This window comes from Cervus elaphus, chromosome 20 (genome assembly GCF_910594005.1).
Source record: "Cervus elaphus chromosome 20, mCerEla1.1, whole genome shotgun sequence".
In the NCBI taxonomy this organism is placed as follows: domain Eukaryota; kingdom Metazoa; phylum Chordata; class Mammalia; order Artiodactyla; family Cervidae; genus Cervus; species Cervus elaphus.
In genome coordinates, this window is record NC_057834.1 from 104688183 (window position 1) to 104709606 (window position 21424).

The following is a 21424-nucleotide window of genomic DNA, read 5'->3' on the forward strand; positions in this document are numbered from 1 at the left end:
CAAAAATAATTTTTTTAAAAATCACTGTGAATAGAAAAACTACTTTCACAAAGAGATAAATAGTTCCAGTAAATGGCCTATTAATTGCATATAAAATTGATGAATTTAAAAAACACAAAGAGGTGCTTGAAAAGTGTTTTCTAGGAGAATGTTAGAGCATCTTTCAAATATATGTGTATGCATATTATATAATATACATATGTATATAGTATTTTTTTCCAACCAAAACCATTAATGACTCCTTTCTTCACAGGCAGTTAAAAAAAAATTAGAAGGTATAAATAACTACTGTATAATATAGAAAACAATATCCAATTTCATGGGATAAACCATAATGGAAAAAAATATTAAAAAAGAATGTATATATGTGTAAAACTGAGTCACTTTGCTATACAGCAGAGATTGGCACAACACTGCAAATCACCTTATACTTAAATTTTTAAAAAGTTTTTAATTAAAAAAGTTAAGGACCATGAGAGTCCAAATTGATAAGATTCCACTGTACAAACTTAATTTTTTAAAACATTATAAAACTATATCAAGCCATTTCCATTGCATATATATTATAATAATGATAACTCCCCCCTCCCTCAACTTGATTCAATCCCGTAACAAAGGGCAGTTACTTACAGCAACTATCTGGTCATTCACCTGAATCTGACCATCGTGATACGCAGCACTGCCAGGTATTATACTTTTCACATAAATCCCTGAAGCTTCTCCTAACATGCACAAAACATATGGAAAAAAGCTCTAATTAGGCCTTGATTGCAAAATTCATATCAAGAGGTTAATTAGCTAAAGGGGCTCACTGGAGGCTTGATAAATGCTGTTCTGAACACAAGCGGAGAAAGTGATGGATTATTTCAAACTGTCACCATCACAAGTGACTCGAATTTGAAATGATTTGACTGATACCTATTTTTGGAAAAATAATCAGTAATGGAACCTTGATGAAATGCACTCCAACATCAGCTGGAATTTAGGAGAGCTCAGATTAAGTCTTACCTTCTCTTAGTCTTTCTCCCTTCTCACTGGTGACCTGGCATAAGCCTTCATCATTACTTATCAGCATGAAGACAAGAGGGTCCTAGTAGCTCTTCCTGCCTATATTTAGTTAACTACTCACATTAGCTTCTATCTATCTTTCTATACATCTATCTTTAGATCTCATAATATATATATATATAAATTACAACTATATAAAAAGTATACATGCCTATGGAAAGGGGTTGGAAAAGAAGTTAGAAAAACAAAGACCGTAGCTCTGGATGATTTTATACTTTTATCTTAAGTTCAAATGAACTTAAAATATATAGAAGGAATATAAACATCAATGGATTCCTACAGCCTATGTAATAAAATGTAAATCTGATAGAATCACATTCAAGGACTTCCATAATTTGCCCCAAACTTTCTTTTTCACTTCGACGTCCAACTACCGTCCGCTCCAATAAGACAGAAGTCTAGACACATGAGACTCATGATGTTCCACCAAAGCTCCAAGTATTTTCATGATTGTATCCCTTTTCTCATTTTTTTTCTTCCTGTTTCTTCCTGTTTCGTTCCCTCTATCAAAATCCTTCTCCCTTACCATGTTTAGTACAAATATCTCCTTCTTTGTGAATTCTCCATTTCCCTCTGTCAGAATGAGTTTTTCATTTGCCATATGATGAGTTTATTTGTATCTCTGCTAAAACATATATTTCATTTATCCTCAAACAACTGAGAGTTATTTACACATTTGTCTCCCTAAACAGACATTTCTTATAATCATTTTTCTACTCCCTCTGAAACTAGGCAAACCAACTGCTCAAAGTTCCAAAGAATAAAGCAAAAATTATTTTGAAAGACTGCACACTAAAAAGCATACTGAGTTATAGAATATTCTAGTTTTTGGATTCAATGCTACTTCTCCAGTCCCTGCTCAAGTCCCAAAAGCTTCTTTTGAGGGTAAAGTAAAATGTTTCTTTTCTTCATTCGGTAACATAAACATCAATTTTTCTCAATTATCTATCAGCTACTCACTTCATTTTACTCTGTAAGTATATTGCTAGGTTTACAACTTGAAAACTTAATGCAATAAAACTTCCTAAACAACAAGTTTAGGAACTTAGCCATGATTTCTCTAACTGGACAGCATATTAAGAGCTACTCAATACAGGGTTTTTGGGGCAACATTATTATATAATCCATACTTAGCCCTTTTGGAACTCATTTAAATTCTAAACCTAAAAATGGTGGCACTCAGAAAAATCTACAGGTCTAAAAGCAGCTATTTCATTAGGCTAAAATAGCACGAGGTGGTCTGACATGAATTTCATTCAGGACTCTGAATATATTAGCACTTATAATCTTTCCCACCTGCTGTAAAACGCAAAATAATAACTTAAAAAAATTAACTCTCTAACCTTGCAATTTTAAAAACACTAGAACATTTCATAACTCTAACTTTTCATCTTACAAGCAAATATTTGTGAAAAAGATTTATTTTTCCTTTTTACAGTTATTCCTTATCATAATAGGATAACTCTTACAGTGAAAGTTACCAGAGCTTTGCATGAAGGAGTTCGGGGAGTATTATTCAGAGATACTTGGGCACTTATTCTTGCATGCACTTACTCTTACAAGTATTCCCTTTATATAAAGAAAAATAATTCTAATTAAAGTGTTCATTTTATCTTCTTTTGATGATTAAACATAACAGTAATACTTTCTGACATTCACAATATGAAATACACACAGTAATCATTTTACTTTATCACATATAAAATGCCATAATATGTAACACTCACAATATTCAAAATATATATCTTAGAAACAAGAGGAGGTATAATTCAAACATTATACATTGTGTTGGATAATTAAATTCTTTTGTTAATGACTATTGAGCCAGCTATAAAACTACTGAGATAAAACTGTGATTCTCTAATCACTTTTTGTAACTAGTTGCTATTACAGATTCGTGGTTTTATTGTTCAATGTTTAAATTAAAATCTGCAGATATTTAATTTTATTGTCTAGAAACTTTAACATCCTTTACAATTATTTCCAAATATAAAACAGAGATGATTCATTTTACCTGTCTGAGATGTTCCAACATAACCAACAATTCTAATCCCAAGACTTTGTCCATCTTTTTTAATGAGTTCAACATCATAAGTTTCAAAAAGAGTAGAATTGTCCTGAAAAGAAAAATAATCTTATTATTTATAATGTTTAGTTACATAACTGTATGTATAAAGGCAATTTGTAAATGGTTTGTCAAGTATTTTCTGAGCACCTCTGGTACACAAAATTAGAAGATTGTCCCCACGACTTTTGATTCCTGATGCCATTCCTGTGTTTATGTCATGAAAACGGGAAATTATCCAGGTGAGCCTAACCTAAGCAGGAATCCTACAAAAGCAGAGAGTTTTCTCCTACTGATGGTAGAAAGGGATGTGAAAAAGATGTGAAGCATAAGGACTGAACCTGTGGTTTGAAGAAGGAGGCATCATGTGAGAAGGAATACAAGGGGCCTTAAAGAGCTGAAAGACATCCTCAGCTGATAGCCGGTAGAGACTTTGGTTCTACGGCTGTAAGAAACTGTATTCCGCCAACAATATGACAGAGTCTGGAAATGAACTGTCCCTAGAGTATCTAGGTAAGAGCCCAGCCAGGCCAATACCTTGATTTAGCTTTCGTAAGAATCTAAGCAGAACCCAGCCGAGTTCACCAAGACTTCTGACCTACAGAAATGTGGACCAACCATGAGGATTGCATCAGGCCGCTAAGTTTGTGATAATTTGTCACACAGTGATAAAAATTAATACAACCACTTAGGAAAAAACTCACCGTAAGTTTGTACCTGAAAGAATTTAATGTAAAGAAAAAGAAACAAACAGAAGACTAATTATTGTAATAATTATTATGAGCAAAAAATGTTAACCTAAAACTTATCATTATTTGTCTTCTAATTAAAAATTTTCTGTAAAAAAGCAGTTCAGTTCAGTTCAGTCACTCAGTCGTGTCCGACTCTTTGGGACTCCATGGACTGCAGCATGCCAGGCTTCCCTGTCCATCACCAACTCCCGGAGTTTACTCAAACTCATGTCCATTGAGTCGGTGATGCCATCCAACCATTTCATCCTCTGTTGTCCCCTTCTACTCCTGCCTTCAATCTTTCCTAGCATCAGGGTCTTTTCCAATGAGTCAGTTCTTCACATCAGGTGGCCAAAGTATTGGAATTTCAGCTTCAGCCTCCGTCCTTCCAATGAATATTCAGGATTGATTTCCTTGAGGATAGACTGGTTTGATCTCTTTGCAGTCCAAGGGACTCTCAAGAGTCTTCTCCAACACCACAGTTCAAAAGCATCAATTCTTTGGCACTCAGCTTTCTTTATAGTCCAACTCTCACATTCATACATGACTACTGGAAAAGCCATTGCCTTGACTAGATGGACCTTTGATGGCAAAGTAATGTCTCTGCTTTTGAATATGCTGTCTAGGTTGGTCATAACTTTCCTTCCAAGGAGTAAGCGTCTTTTAATTTCATGGCTGCAATCACCATCTGCAGTGATTTTGGAGCCCCCAAAAATAAAGTCAGCCACTGTTTCCACTGTTTCCCCATCTATTTCCCATGAAGTGATGAGACCAGATGTCATGATCTTAGCTTTCTGAATGTTGAGCTTTAAGGCAACTTTTTCACTCTCCTCTTTCACTTTCATCAAGAGGCTCTTTAGTTCTTCACTTTCTGCCATAAGGGTGGTGTCATCTGTATATCTGAGGTTATTGATATTTCTCCCGGCAATCTTGATACCAGCTTGTGCTTCATCCAGTGTTTCAAATGATGTACTCTGCTGCTGCTGCTGCTAAGTGGCTTCAGTCATGTCTGACTCTGTGTGACCCCATAGACTGCAGCCCACCAGGCTCCCCCGTCCCTGGGATTCTCCAAGCAAGAACACTGGAGTGGGTTGCCATTTCCTTCTCCAATGCATGAAGGTGAAAAGTGCAAGTGAAGTCGCTCAGTCGTGTCTGACTCCTAGCGACCCCATGGGCTGCAGCCTACCAGGCTCCTTCATCCATGGGATTTTCCAGGCAAGAGTACTGGAGTGGACTGCCATTGCCTTCTCCAGATGTACTCTGCATATAAATTATATAAGCAGGGTAACAAGATCCAGCCTTGACGTACTCCTTTCCTGATTTGAAACCAATCTGTTGTTCCATGTGTAGTTGTAACTGTTGCTTCCTGACCTGCACATAGATTTCTCAAGAGGCAGGTCAGGTGGTCTGGTATTTCCATCTCTTTCAGAATTTTCCACAGTTTATTGTGATCCACACAGTCAAAGGCTTTGGCATACTCAATAATGCAGAAATAGATGTTTTTCTGGAACTCTCTTGCATTTTCAATAATCCAACGGATGTTGGCAATTTGATCTCTGGTTCTTCTGCCTTTTCTAAAACCAGCTTGAACGTCAAGGTGTCTAAAAATATAACACCTTGCTTTCAATTCAAACCTTTAACAATAAAAAGTAAATAACTGATTGCATCAAATTCTCACTGACCACACAGCTACATTGGTCCCTCATTACAAAGTAGAAGTCTTCAGAGATCCAAAATAATGGAGGGAAAAGAAAATGGTTCTAACAAGTTTGGAGAAGAAATCAAAAGAATATCTGTCACAGATATTAGAATCATATATCTAATTCTATTACCTCTGACAGATTCTAATATCTCTGACAGAAAACTTCTTCTCATGTGGTTTCCATTAGGGATAGTCTTTCCAGAAGACATCAAATGGTTCCTCAAATGAATATGAGAGGTGGCCTCCCACCCTCTTCTGCCATAATCACTTCTCTTTTCTTTCCTCTTCTTCCTGGCTCCTCCTTTTAAAAATTCTTTCTTTCCTTTTACCTCATAATCTCCTGATTCTGAGCCTGTGATATGGTTGGAAAGAACTTGGAATTGAAGAATGAGGGGGCCAGATTAAGGTGGTCAAAAGCTACAAACTCTCAGTTTTAAGGTAAATAATACTAGGGGTATAAGGTACAACATGATAAGTATAATTAGTATCATATATTATATATAAAAGTTGAGAGTAAATCCTGAATTCTCATCACAAGAGAAAAACTTTTTTCTACTTTTTAAATTGTGTATCTATACAGATAGAGATAATGGATGTTCACTAAACTTACTGTGTGATGATTACTTCATGATGTATGTAAATTAAATCACCATGTTGTACACCTTAAACTTATAAAGTGCTATATGTCAATTATATCTCAGTAAGACTAGAAGGAAAAAATGAAGAAAAAACTTAGAAGGGACCAGAAAGATTTAAATTCAAATCCCAGTTTGCAACTTGCTACCTGTATGACTTTTAATAAGTTATTTGGACTCCTATCTCCTCATCTATTGAATGGATAAGACCTATCTTGCAGAATTCTTCCAAAGAATTCAGATGACTTGGATAAATCTAGGTGCTTGATAATGAATAATAATAATGATTATTATATAACTATAACAATTGTTAGTAATCAGAATGTTATTATTATTAGAGTCTATTGCCCTTGGCCAGTTTGGTCTTATCAATGATAATACTCATACATTGACCAGTATGTAAAGTTTCCCCTCCACTACCTGGATATTTCTTCACCAATCTAATGAAATAGGAATGGCAGGTATTATTAGTCTCCAATTTACAGATGAGTAGTAGAGGCTCAGGGAAGTAGAAACCTTAACCCTGAGAAATGACAAAAAAGAAAATCAGACTTGTCTAGTGTCTCCAAGTTGGGCTCTCCTCTGCTTCACTGTTGAGCACTTGAGACTTGACCCACATGCTCACGGCACTTGGAACTGAAAGCATTTCTAATCCGGCAATGTATCACAGCCAGACTGAATTTATGACGAAAGAATAATTTGTATACTCACAGAACTAGGGCTCCTGCTGGCCACAGCAGGCAAAGCAACAGGCAAGGCTGCAGGAGCAGGAGGGGTTATGGAAATATCACCAACTGGGTCTCTTGCAACAAGCATCCTGACAGAATTCCCACAGTTCCTCAGCACTTGTGCAACTTGCTCACTGGTCATTCCCTGCACATTTGTGCCACCAATCTTCAAGATGTGATCCCCTGTTTTGAGTCTTCCATCCTTTAATCCAAGAAAAAAGAAAAACAAAATTGTTCTGAGAAATCATTGATCTAATTTCACTCATTAATAACAATTCATCAGAAGGAGAAAGAAAGGAGGCCTTAAAACTAAATTCAATTCCCCATCCTTCCTTTTCCCCAGTTTTGCAGAAACCTGTATGAAAGAAGGTGTTAGATCAAAATAATGAGTAGAAAACTATATGCTTTACTGTGAATTCTGCAGAAGGCACTAGAAGCTACTGCAAGCAAACAGAAGTTGTAAAACAGAAAGGCAATTCAATTCAGAAACATTTGGAAAGACTTAGAGAAAAGTAATAGATGCAAGGAGGAAATTATTATGGAAAAAGAAAAAACTAATTGCTGGATTTCTACTTTAAGCATTGATAATTTGATATTCTATTTTTACCAATGCAACAAACATGAAATAAAACAACCAACTACTTGACAGTCAGTATTCATGAAAAATAAGGGTAAGATGCTTCTGTGAATAAATGATTCTTGAACAGAATTATGACCTGAACACAGAATAAAGAATATGGCGATAAGTATTTGCATACTTGACTTGGACAAAGGACATTTCATGCTAAGTACATATTTAGTCATTTCCTAAGCATTATTTTTTTCCCTATTTTACCTCAACTCAATTTAAAATGATGCAGATAATTTGCACCTGTCACTGAAAGTCAAACATTTTCTTCTTTCAGAAAAACAGGTGTTATACAGAATTCACAAGTGCAAAAACAATCATAATCAGATTGATAGGAAAGACACCAAAATGACAGCTAGCTTTTAAAGTCCGGCGGCCCCAAATACTGCATATTTTCTGATTAACTGCATATTACTGATACTTTCTGATTAACACTCTCCTTTCATAGCCTGCCTATTGTAGAAGGAAACTAAAAGGTATAGAGTCCTTTTTGTTCTTTAACAGAAATCATAAATCGGTGATAGCCAAAAAATAGCTATGCCAAAATTCAAAGTCATAGCATGCTAATCACACATTCAAATATAAAAGTTTATTAACTCACAGATTCTTTCAAAAGAGAGAGAAATTATGCATAAGGGCAAAGATAGTATGAAAGGCAAAAAGTTAAAATAGCTGAGGAAGGGGTAATACACTATTATAGAGAAAACACAGTATCATTTATACAGTTTTTTTTTTAAGAAAAAAATACTTTAATTCAAGTTAGCATGTCCATGCTAAATTAGCATAATCCATAGCATTTATGGGTTTAAAAAATATTTATTACTCTGCACTTTAAGTTCTCTGCTAGGCTGTTATACATGATAATTTCAATTCAAAAACTATTTGAAAATCTAAAGGATTTTAGGTCTGAGCTACAAAAGAAATAAATGTTTCTCTGAAAATTAAAAAATAACACTAAATACCTACCCAATTCAGAAAGTGAAATTATTACCACTTTCGATTCCAAGCTATTTCTATCATTGATCTTTAATTAAAAGGCAACATGTCACTGACGGAAAATAATGCTGCTGCTGCTGCTAAGTTGCTTCAGTTGTGTCCGACTCTTCGCGACCCCATGGACTGCAGCCCACCAGGCTCCTCCGTCCAGGGGATTTTCCAGGCAAGAGTACTGGAGTGGGGTGCCATAGCCTTCTCCAAGAAAATAATGACTTTATAAAATAAATGGTCTTTCCCTTAAGGAATTAAAGGAAGGCACTAAGTATTGGGTGGCCAAAAAGTTCATACTGTTTTAAGTAAAAATAAAAGACATTTTAATTTTCACCAAGAATTTTACTGAACATATTCACTAACCAAATGAAAATTTTGGCCAAACCAAAATAAGTACGTCCACCCTATGCTAATCAAATTTCCAGAGCCCTCACCATAATTTTGAAGGATAAGGAAAATACCAGTTTATAGACATAAAGTAAAATTACTGAGATAACCAACTGTTCACGGGCCTCAAGCTGGGGCTTGATTATTCTTTACCATCTGAGCCACCAGGGAATGCTTTATTATTCTAGAAAAAAAATTCCTCACTTTCCTCAGTAGTTCACGCCCACTCTCTAATCCTTGGCTGGTCACATTCCTTCTTAGCATTAAAAGTTGTGTGTGCTTAGTCACTCAGTCATGTTCGACTCTTTGCAACCCCACAGACTGTAGCCCACCAGGCTCCTCTGTCCAACAGGATTCTCCAGGAGGGAATACTGGAGTGGGTTACCATGCCCTCCCCCAGGGGATCTTCCCCAACCCAGGGATTGAACCCAGGTCTCCCGCATTGCAGGTGGATTCTTTACCATCTGAGCCACCAGGGAAGTCCTTGAATACAGGAGTGGGCAGCCTAGCCCTTCTCCAGGGGATCTTCCTGACAGGAATCAAACTGGGGTCTCCTGCACTGCAAGCAGACTCTTTACCAGCTGAGATACCAGGGAAGCCCAATATTAAAGGTTAATGGATAGCTATTATAACATGACTCATAACTGCCTGATACCAAAAAGTCAATAATTCATGACAACTTTTAAATAGGTTGTGCTCTACAAGTCACCTTTGGGAGAAAACAGGGTAACTCAATGTATTTAATGTCCTTAGAATTCCTCCACAGCACATGAAGGACATTTCTGCAAAACAAAGAAGTTTCACACTGCCTATACCAATTAAAAAAAAACAAAAAACACTTCTAACTGCTAAAAATTTCTGAAATAGCTGAACAGAATTCTCAAAAGATGTATGTTTCAGGTACTGTGAATTTTGGAGAGTACCTTGGGACAATATCAAATAATTTCCCTATCCATGGAATTGACCCTAATGACATCCACTGATTGCTCATTGTAACTTGTTGTTGTTCTTGTTCAGTCAATAAGCCCTGTCTGACTCTTTTTGAGATCCCACCATGAACTGCAGCCTGTCAGGCTCCTCTGTCCATGGGATTTCCCAGGCAAGAATACTGGGGTGGATTGTCATTTCCTTCTCCAGGGAATCTTCTGGACCCAAAGATCAAACTCACCTCTCCTGAACTGGCAGGTTCTTTATCAATGAGCCACCAAGGAAGCCCCCTCATTGTAACTATGTACCAATGAACATTTCTAAAAAATTCATATAAATCAATATTTTTTCATTTCATTTACAACATTAGAGGCAGTAAACAGTAAAATGACAAGTAAAGGCATTGGAGTCAGACACATCCAAGTTTATCCTGGAACTACTTTGGTCAAGGTGTAGAGCCACAGGTCAGTTACTGATCCTATGTAAATCTCAGATCTTTCTTTAAACAAGATGGGGATAAATTCCTCTCTCGTTGAGTTGTAAGCACTAAACTCAATACTACATGTCAAAAGCTTTAGCCCAGTGTCTTGCTTACAGCCTTCTCAGATGCATACATTTCTGATACTTCTATAGACTCAGGTTTTCTTTACCATATCCCCCAACTGACATATACACATGTACACAAAAGGAAATACAGGGGCCAGGGAATACATGTAAATCCATGGCTGATTCATGTCAATGTATGGCAAAAACCACTACAATATTGTAAAGTAATTAGCCTCCAACTAATAAAAATAAATGGTAAAAAAATAATAATAATAAAATAAAATAAAAAAACACTGACTTGCTTTTCTAACTTTCTGTTATACAAGTTTATGGTCTTTAAAGAAAGTATTTAGTATTAATCAATCCCTTTAGCAGAATGTAAGTATCACTGTATGATCAATTTCAACCACATTTAATGAAGGACTTAAGACATTCATATTCCCTTACCATGAAGATTGCCATAGTCAACAGTGAGTATTAAGAGTCAAAAGTATGAGTATATTTTAATGAAAAGCAATATTCCCTTTAATAATTTTAAAGCCATAATCAGGCTACATAAGCAACAACTCTAAACATTTAGCAACAAAACACAGAATTAATTGAAGAGATTTATCTGCCATTTAGCTGGAATGAGGAAGAGAGGAAAGAGAATAACGCTCTGTCCCCTATATTTAGGTCTCACCATGGGCTTCCCTGGTAGTTCAGCTGGTAAGAATCTGCCTGCAATGCAGAAGATCCTGATTTGATTCCTGGGTCAGGAAGATCCCCAGGAGAAGGGATAGGCTGCCCACTCCAATATTCTTGGACTTCCCTGGTGACTCAGACAGTTAAGAATCTGCCTGCAATTCGGGAGATCTGGGTTCAATCCCTGGGTTGGGAAGATCCCCTGGAGGAGGGCATGGCAACCCACTCCAGTATTCTTGCCTAGAGAATCCCCATGGACAGAGGAGCCTGGTGGGCTACAGTCCATGGAGTCCCATAGAGTTGGACATGACTGAGGGACTACAACAGCACAGCACATATTCCTTATAAGAGAGCCAACAGCAACATTACTGTTAGAGCTGGCAATTCCCTGATAGGCTTGACCAACCCTGGACAAGTATACACAAGAAAATGAAAACACTGGGATCAACTCTGAATAAGCAGATTTAAACAGTAAATCTGCCACATGTGGGCTCAATTCTGACTCTGCCATTTCGAAGTTGTGTAGCTTTGGGCAATTTCTTAAGTTTCCATATCTATAATTTGGTAATAAAATTTATGACTGTTTTAAGAATTATACAAGAATACAGTATATTAGGCAGATAACAAAGTCTAGCATAAAAACTCACTTCTACATTATGACTATGATGGACACATGACCACCCCATTCTGAAGACCTGAAACAGTGACAATCCCTTCCAGGAAAGGGTGAAAATCAGACCTGGGCTTTTACTAACAGTGCCACCAATGGAAAATCTGCACATCACATTCTTCTTGTGAAAATACATAATGTACATCAGTATTTAATAACTCAGATAATTCTTAGAGTAAAGAAATTTATTTGATTTTGTTTAACTTGGTACTTTCTAAATTTCTTTGACCCTTTGTTCTTTAATAATAACCACTTTGCATCTTGAAAAATGCTATTCTAGCAAATAAGTCTATTAAAATTGCTAAAGAAGGGGGACAAAGGGGAAGAGATGGTTGGAATGGCATCACCAACTCAATGGACATAAGTTTGAGCAAACTCCAGGAGCTGGTGATGGACAGGGAAGCCTGGCGCGCTGCAGTCCATGGGGTCTCAAAGAGTCAGACACGACTGAGCAACTGAACTACACTGAACTGAAAGGAGGGGGGTTGAGTGGGAAAAGATGCCAAAATATTCCACAATATTTCATCTCTTTCTAAGTTGCTAAATTAAAAAAAAAAATTAAAGATTATTATTTGTTTCGGGCCACAGATGTGTTTTGAACACCCATAAAATGACCATTCTCAACCTTCCTGATCTCCTTTACACTAAAAAATAATTGAGGACGAAGGAATAGGGACTACAAAAGGTCATAGATCTTTGTGGGTGATGAATATGTTCATTATCTTGACTGTAGTGATAGATGGTACCATGGTTACACTTTATGTCATCTTGGTTAAACTCTGGTGCCCAATTATATAAAAATTCTACTTTCTAAAACAAACAAACAAAAAGTTGTGAGAGGAACAATATTCTTAAATTGTTACAAATCTCTTTAGTATCCAGCTTAAAAGACGACAGCTGAATTTTCATATTTGCTTCAGCCTTCAGTGTGTTGCAATGTGCTCTGGTTGAAGTATACAAAGAAAATTTGGCCTCCATCAGATATATATTTGGAAAATGGGAGAGTATTTCCATAGCCCTTTTAGCCTAATTCTTTGATAACACACCAAAACTTGACAAGTGATGATTTCTTAAAGATTAGTTGCAGTGCGGAATCTGAAACAACATCAAGTTTTCAGATAATTAAAATCTATTCATCAATCTTGAATTTTGAATGGATTTTTTTTACCTATATATTGTTTTGCCATTCTATATATTGATCTTCAGAAATTACTGACTCATCGCTATGCAGATTTTCTAAATACTGACATACGATCAATACATTATTTAATGTAAAAAAATCATATTTATTAATAGCACTAAGAATCTAATCAGAGAAATATTTTCCAAAATTCTAATTTCTGCTTAAAAACTCAAATTATCATCAGTAACAAATCCTGTTAGCTATTTTCCTTTAAGTAACAGGCTTACTTCATTCAAGGAAACGTCTACCAGATAGCCAAGACTGAATAATAATTTTTCTATCAGTTATTCTTTCAAAAATAAAAATGACATTCTAGATTGGCAGCTGCTGGGGAGGCAGGGGGCAAGGTGGGCAAAATGGATGAAGAAGATCAAAAGAAACAAAATTTCAGCTATAAAATAAGTAAACCATAGGGATGTAAACCACAGCATGGTGACTATAGGTGAAAACACTGTATTGTATACCTGAAAGCTGCTAAGAGAGTAGCTGTTAAAAGCTCTTTTCACAAGAAAAAAAATTGTAACTATGTGGTAATGGACGTTAACTAGACTCAGTGTGGTGATCATTCCATAATATACAGAAGTATCACATCATTATTCTGTACACCTAAAACTAAAATAATATATCTCAAAAAAATTAAATCTCAAAAAATTTTGTGAATAAAGGCAAGGAATTAAAAAATCAAATAAATTTTAAAAATTAAAATGCTGTTCCATATTAAAAAGTGGCCAGTTTGTCTCACAAATGTTTTTCCTCAAGACAACCACCATACTTCAGTATATGGCAGAAGTGCTATATGGTATACTTCATTCTGTAACACAATATTACAAAGACATGCACCTAAAGGTCAGACTTTACTTAAATTAGTTTTCATTGCACTTTTTAAAGTGAAACTGCCATTTTTGTTGCTGTTGCAAGCACATGGTAAAGACGAAAGCAACGACTCCTAGTACAGCTGGGTGCCATTGCTCTGATGCGTACAAAGGCAACAGCAGGCCTGGTCTACCACTGCTTGTTCATCATCAGTGCAAATGTCAACACAGTGAAAAGGCTAATACATCTTAGTATTATTACGTAAGTCATTTTGATCTTATAAACCCCCTGCAAGAAACTCAGGGACCCTCAGGGCCCACAGACAAAACTCTGAAAGCCATTATGCTAAATAAGTAAACTTAGCTGCTGAAAGAATAACAGGAATATTAGTAGCTCCACAGTTTGTATAAGGAGAAACAATCTTGACTAGAAATAGGGAGCTGAGCTCAAAGCTATATGTGCACAGGAAGTTCATTTTTATTGATACTTTATATGTTTTTTACTAATACTCTGTATGTTCACATTAACTGATACTTTTATGTTTATATATTTTTGTTAATACTTTATATGAAGGGATAAATTTATATGTAACTAGCAACCCACTCCAGTATTCTTGCCTGAAGAATCCCAGGGATGGGGGAGCCTGGTGGGCTGCCGTCTATGGGGTCGCACAGAGTCGGACACGACTGAAGCGACTTAGCAGCAGCAGCAGCAGACGTAAATCCTATGGACAGAGGAGCCTGGCAGGCTCCAGTTCACAGGGTCGCAAAAGAGTTGGACGCAACTTAGCGACCAAACAGCAACAACAACAAAGACGTTAACCCATACAATTTATATGTCATACTGATTATCATGGACAGTCTATGTAACATAAACTCATTATTAAGTAGCTTCAAATTTCTAAAGTGCTTTTTAAAAATTCAAGGTAGTACTTAACATTTTCTTCAATGGAAAAACTAAGCAGAAATAGTTGATAAATTTTAAAATGGCCCACTTTCAGTTTAAACACTGCTAAATCATGAAGGGTAGTATTTTTATTTATAATGTCAAAAAATTATAATTCTAGTGAAATTTATCTCATGCAACATTGGAATAAAAGTTTGTAATCTTTGTACTATCTTAACATTTACACCCTTGAAAGATACACAGAGAGAAAATAACATGGATACTCAGAATGCAATTCCCATTAATGATTCCTTTCAATAAAAAATATTGTCTTTTGATAGAGTCAAGATGACTGTCAATCACAGCGCAAAAAAAAAAAAAACAAAACAAAACATACACACACACCCAAAAATACTGATTTAGGAGCTTTTTAAAATAAAACAGAGTGAGTACACATTAACACTTATAGAAAAAAACATTTCTAGCTATCCTTAAGTTCTGGTCACAGAATCATAATTCTAGTAACCCATGTTACATAATTACATTTTAAGCCATACAATTTAAATTGTATAAAACCAAAATGAAATAAAAGAAGGTCAACTTACTCGATCTGCTAATCCTCCAGGAACTATAGTTCTTACAACGACACCACTTGATTTTCCCCCAACAATTCCAAAACCTAATCCAGAGCCATCATTAATGAGCTCAACATCTTCAATATGGCCCCAACGAATCTACAAAGTAATAGCAAGCAAAAACCAAAGTGTTAGTAAAAACATATACATTCATTGCTTATCAATACAGTAATTATTAGAGTAACAGATACACACAAAAAATTAATATTCATTAATATTCATGTAATTAATCAAGTCAACTTTCTAGCAACTCAGAGATGAATTCTATAGGATCAGAGATCCTCTTAAGGATTTTATAATCTAGTGGAGAGGTAAACTGAAACATAAGCAATTAAAATACAAGACAGAATATTGGATCATAAGACACTGTAGCTCCAAGCGGAGAGAAACACATTGTCTCTTTCCCCTATCTATGTCTGATACCTAGCACAGTGCCAATCACCTAGTTGGAACCAATAAACATGTGTTTATCTGAATTAAAAGAGAATTATAAAATATTATAAAGATGTGAGGGCTGTAGAGACAAGAGGTCAAATCCAATGAAAAATTATGAAAGACTTCAAGGGAAAAAGGCAACCCACTCCAGTATTCTTGCCTGGAGAACTCCATGGCCAGAGGAGACTGGCAGGCTATAGCCCATACAGTAGCAAGGAGGTGGACATGACTGAGAGACTAACACTTTCAAGGAAAAGGCAGCATTTCAATTGCTCTACAGAGAAAAAATACATTTAAGCAAAAGGGAAATTTAAGAGCAAAGCTAGGCTTAGATAAGGAGAATAACTGAAGGTTTTAGAAAAGGAAAAAACAGGAGCAAAACAGTGGTTTAGAAAGATTAATCTGGCAGCAGTGTGAAGCATAAGATGGTGAGAAGGACAGAGTGACCAGAATGATTGAAGAGACTCTGAAGGAGAAGAAATGTAGACCCAACTGAAGATATTGGCAAAAGGATTATACAAATCAGACTAAAAGACATAAGCATTTTTCCTCTAACAGCAGGCTCCATCAGAATTATACATTAAATCCACATAATCCACCTGCAGGGCAAAAGTCTACCCTTCAAGACATTAGGACATACTTCAGTTCAGTTCAGTCGCTCAGTCGTGTCCAACTCTTTGCAACCCCATGAATCGCAACACATACTTAGTTTTTCTATTATACTAATTTGGAAAGTTATTACACAATGTTAAAAATAACCAGAGTTATCAGGAATATCTAATAGATTCACACCTGGAACAATATCTAGTATCCAGGAAGCAACGATGTTTGCTAAAAATGCCTGAATTAGGGACAGCAGTTAATATTCTGCCCCATGCACTGTGCTTAGGTCTTCACATGCATTCTTATTTAAGCCTCACATTTAATGCAGTCTCATTTAATCCTCAGGACATCTCTGTGAACTAGACAACATCTCTGTGAACTAGACACTTTGTTATTACTTTCAAGCAACAGATGATGAAACTGAGGTGTGGAGAACTCAAAGCATCTGCCCAGTAAGACTCATTTATGAAGTAAGAGCTGGACTTGAACCCACCTTAGCCTGACTCCAGACTCCTTATTTTTAACCACTGTGCTAAGCAACTTACCACTTTGTTCATTCCATTTATTATGTAAATTGTTTTTTATAAATATTACTGACTACAATAGGGAAAACGTCTGTACATTAGTGTTGTGACCTTGCACTGTACCCAGAAAGTCTATTTTTTCTTTTTCCTACTGAATGAAAATTAAATAAATCAGCCAGCACTTAGTGTTATAAGAAAATAAGATTTATTAGATTGTGTTCTGAAGATGCAGGTCAAAATCTATGAAATGTTACAAAGCAAGTTTAAAGATTCCCAAGGGAATGTAATCTTTTATTCTTTTTTAACTTTTATTCTTTTAAATTGTTCAGTACACATCCTTACATGCAAAAAAAAAAAAAAAAAAATTCTGTAATTTTGCAGTATCCATAATCTAGGCATAAAAAATCCAATTTATAAAAATAATACTTTTAAAGCAAATAACCAAATCTTAAGATACTCATAGTAAATCTCTAATTAAAACTCCCAGATTAATTAGTTAAGTGGTTACATGACCAAGGAACTCTTTCCATTACCAAACAAATTACACCCAATACTATAAATTAACCCCTACATTAAATAATAACCTTAAACAAGGAGAAGCAGAGGACACTGAAAAACACAACAAAAACTCTTCATGAACTATCTTGTTTAACATGCTAATGCTGTCTTTGGAGATGTAATCTTTCTTGAACTATGACAAGTAAAATGACATCTTCTAAATATCTTTACACTTATTAAAAACAAAGGTATGATTCAAAATTAAGGATTTTTCCAAATTTGCAACTCACTGTGTCAGGCAGATTTGCATCAGGTAGGCTGGTAGAAATGCTGCTTTTTGTGTGGACTGGCTCCCTGGCCACGACTAGACACAAAGATCCAGTGGTTTCTTGTAACAGTGCAATTGCTTGCTGGTGGGAAATGTTCTGATCCAGTGGCGTGTGATTAATAGCCAATATTTGATCATTTTCCCTTAACCTTTGATCCCTTGATGACAGAAGAAAATATTAAGTGATATAACAGCCAGATTTTTCTAACTTTCTATTTTATATTGGACTATAGTTGATTAACAATGTTGTGATAGTTTCAAGTGGACAGAAAAGTGACTCAGCCATATATATACATGTGTCTATTCTCCCCCAAACTCCCCTCCCATCCAAACAGCCTGATTTTCAAAATGTATTATTCAAGTAGTTTATACCTTATGGTACTACTTCAGTTAATACAATTATTGAAATATTTAATTGCATAATGTAACAGAGCTCTTCAGAGTGCTTTTCATCAAAGCACTTATTAGCTAATTAACCAATTAAGTAGTGGATCCCTACACACCACACCATTTTAAAAGCCATTTGGCTGGAAAATAAGCAAAAACAATGTATAGGGCCCCAGTGCTAAAGCTTTGCAAGTATAGGCATTGTCCTCATTGTGGCACCATCCCATACCCCTGAACTCCTTCCAGTCTGACTTCTACATGTACCACATAGGGCTATATGGTCACCAACAACCTCCACTCTAGCAGATTCACCCCATCTCCATTGTCCCTTACTTCTCCAACATTTGTCAATAGGAGCCAAACTCTCCTTGAAAAGCAAGAGATTATTTCCAAATCTATATCTGAGCCCTTATCTCCTTCCCATCACCAATCCCCAGTTGCTAACCAAGGAAAAGGGGATATTTTTAAAAAGAAATTAGCAAAATCTTAAGGAAAAAAAGCACTATTATAGTTAATATTTTTTAATTATTTTAATTGGTTTCTGCCATACGTCAACATGAATCAGCCATGGGTATACATATGTCCTCAAGGCAAGAATACTAAAGTGGTTTGCCATTCCCTTCTCTGGTGGACCATGTAGGAAGCATCACTACGAACAAAGCTAGTGGAGATGATGAAATTCCAGTTGAGCTATTTCAAATCCTAAAAGATGATGCTGTGAAAGTGCTGCACTCAATATGCCAGCAGTGCTGCAATGAACATTGGGGTGCACGTGTCTCTTTCAGATCCGGTTTATAATAGCCAGGACATGGAAACAACCTAGATGCCCATTAGCAGACGAATGGATAAGAAAGCTGTGGTACATATACACCATGGAATATTACTCAGCCATTAAAAAGAATACATTTGAATCAGTTCTAATGAGATGGATAAAACTGGAGCCCATTATACAGAGTGAAGTAAGCCAGAAAGATAAACACCAATACAGTATACTAATGCATATATATGGAATTTAGAAAGATGGTAATGATAACCCTATATGCAAGACAGCAAAAGAGACACAGATGTACAGAACGGAGTTTTGGACTCTGTGGGAGAAGGAGAGGATGGGGTGATCTGAGAGAACAGCATCGAAACATGTATATTATCAAGTGTGAAACAGATCGCCAGTCCAGGTTGGATGCATGAGACAAGTGCTCGGGGCTGGTGCACTGGGATGACCCAGAGGGATGGGATGGGGAGGGAGGTGGGAGTGGGGTTCGGGATGGGGAACACATGTAAATCCATGGCTGATTTATGTCAGTGTATGGCAAAAACCACTATATATTGTAAAGTAATTAGCCTCCAACTAATAAAAATAAATGGAAAAATAAATAAATAAAACTTAAAAAAAAAAAAAATGCCAGCAGATTTGGAAAATTCAGCCAAATTCCAGGCCACAGGACTGGAAAAGGTCAGTTTTCATTCCAATCCCAAAGAAAGACAAGGTCCAAGAATGTTCAATCTGCAGCACAATTGTACACATCTCACATGCTAGCAAAGGAATATTCAAAATTCTCCAAGCCAGGCTTCAATAGTACGTGAACCGTGAACTTCCAGATGTTCAAGCTGGATTTAGAAAAGGCAGAAAAACCAGAGATTAAATTACCAACATCCACCGGATCATTGAAAAAGCAAGAGATTTCCAGAAAAACATCTACTTCTCCTTTATTGAATACGCTAAAGCCTTTGACTGTGTGGATCACAATAAACTGTGAAAAATTCTTCAAGAGATGTGAATACCAGACCACCTGACCTTCCCCCTAAGAAATCTGTATGCAGGTCAAGAAGCAACAGTTAGAACTGGACATGGAACAACAGACTGGTTTCAAATCAGGAAAGGAGTACGTCAAAGCTGTATATTGTCACCCTGCTTATTTAACTTATATGCAGAGTCCATCATGAGAAATGCTGGGCTGGATGAAGCACAAGCTGGAATCAAGATTGCAGGGAGAAATAGCAATAACCTCAGATATGCAGATGATACCACCCTTATGGCAGAAAGTGAAGAATTAAAGAGCCTCTTGATGAAAGTGAAAGAGGAGAGCAAAAAAGTTGGCTAAAAACTCAGCATTCAGAAAACTATGATCATAGCATCCAGTCCCATCACTTCATGGCAAACAGATGGGGAAACAATGGAAACAGTGAGAAACTTTATTTTCTTGGGCTCCAAAATCACCGCAGATGGTGACCACATCCATGAAATTTAAAGACAGCTGCTCCTTGGAAGAAAAGCTATGACCAACCTAGACAGCATATTACAAAGCAGAGACATTACTTTGCCAACAAAGGTCCATCTAGTCAAAGCTATGGTTTTTCCAGTAGTCATCTATGGATGTGAGAGTGGGACTATAAAGAAAGCAGAGCACCGAAGAATTGATGCTTTTGAACTGTGGTGTTGGAGAAGACTCTTGAGAGTCCCTTGGACAGAAAGGAGATCCAACCAGTCCATCTTAAAGGAAATCAGTCCTGAATATTCAAGTATCTAATAATACTGAACTGGCTTGCCATGCCCTCCTCCAGAAATGCTTAATATAGTTAATATTTATTGAGCACTTATTAGGAGCCAGAAACTCTGCTAAATGCTTTACAGGCATTATCTACTTTATTTTTCACAATCACCTGTTAAAGTACTTAGTTAAATTTTACATGTAAGAAAGGGAGTTTAGCATCTTATCTAAAGAGTCTGACTGTAAACCATACTCTGTAACTTCTTAAAGTACATACCAAGAGTAGGATTTACTCTCGTTTACTATATATGACTTCATTATCTCCTAAACACCCCTCCTCCTCTTCGTTATCTCCACAGTTCCTTCTTATCTTTATCTCTCTTGTATCCACCCATCTCTCCTTTCTATTCTCAATGTCAACCATCTAACTGAGATCCTTATCTAATACCTAAAGTCTGACTTGCAAAATTCCTCAAGGTTTATTTTTCTAGGCTCCCCTGTGCTGAATCTGCAAGGAGATCCAACCACTCAATCCTCAAGGAAATCAGTCCTGAATATTCATTGGAAGGACTGATGTTGAAGCTGAAACTCCAAAACGTTGGCCACCTGATGCGAAGAGCTGACTCATTTGAAAAGACCCTGGCGCTGGGAAAGATTGAAGGTGGGAGGAGAAGGGAACGACAGATTATGAGATGGTTGGATGGCATCACCGACTCAATGGATATGAGTTTGAGTAAAGTCTGGGAGTTGGTGATGGACAGGGAGGCCTGGCATGCTGCAGTCCATGGGATCACAAAGAGTTGGACACGACTGAGTGACTGAACTGAACTGAACTGTGCTGGTATTCTTCATCTCAAAAGTATATAATGACTGTCTATGGTTGTTG

The 21424-nt window shown here is 36.4% G+C and overlaps 1 protein-coding gene across 6 annotated transcripts in view; it reads right to left on the bottom strand.

The window, feature by feature from the left end:
- The window catches only part of PATJ (PATJ crumbs cell polarity complex component), a 361279-nt gene that overhangs the window by 318742 nt on the left and 21113 nt on the right, over positions 1-21424 (bottom strand). For all 6 annotated transcript variants that reach the window (XM_043876093.1, XM_043876090.1, XM_043876094.1 and 3 more), the window contains exons 6-10: positions 17625-17820; positions 15245-15373; positions 6913-7131; positions 3083-3185; positions 631-722 (exon numbers count right to left, since the gene is read on the bottom strand). In XM_043876093.1, coding sequence (XP_043732028.1) covers positions 631-722; positions 3083-3185; positions 6913-7131; positions 15245-15373; positions 17625-17820 — 739 coding nt within the window. The remainder of the gene's footprint in view (positions 1-630; positions 723-3082; positions 3186-6912; positions 7132-15244; positions 15374-17624; positions 17821-21424) is intronic.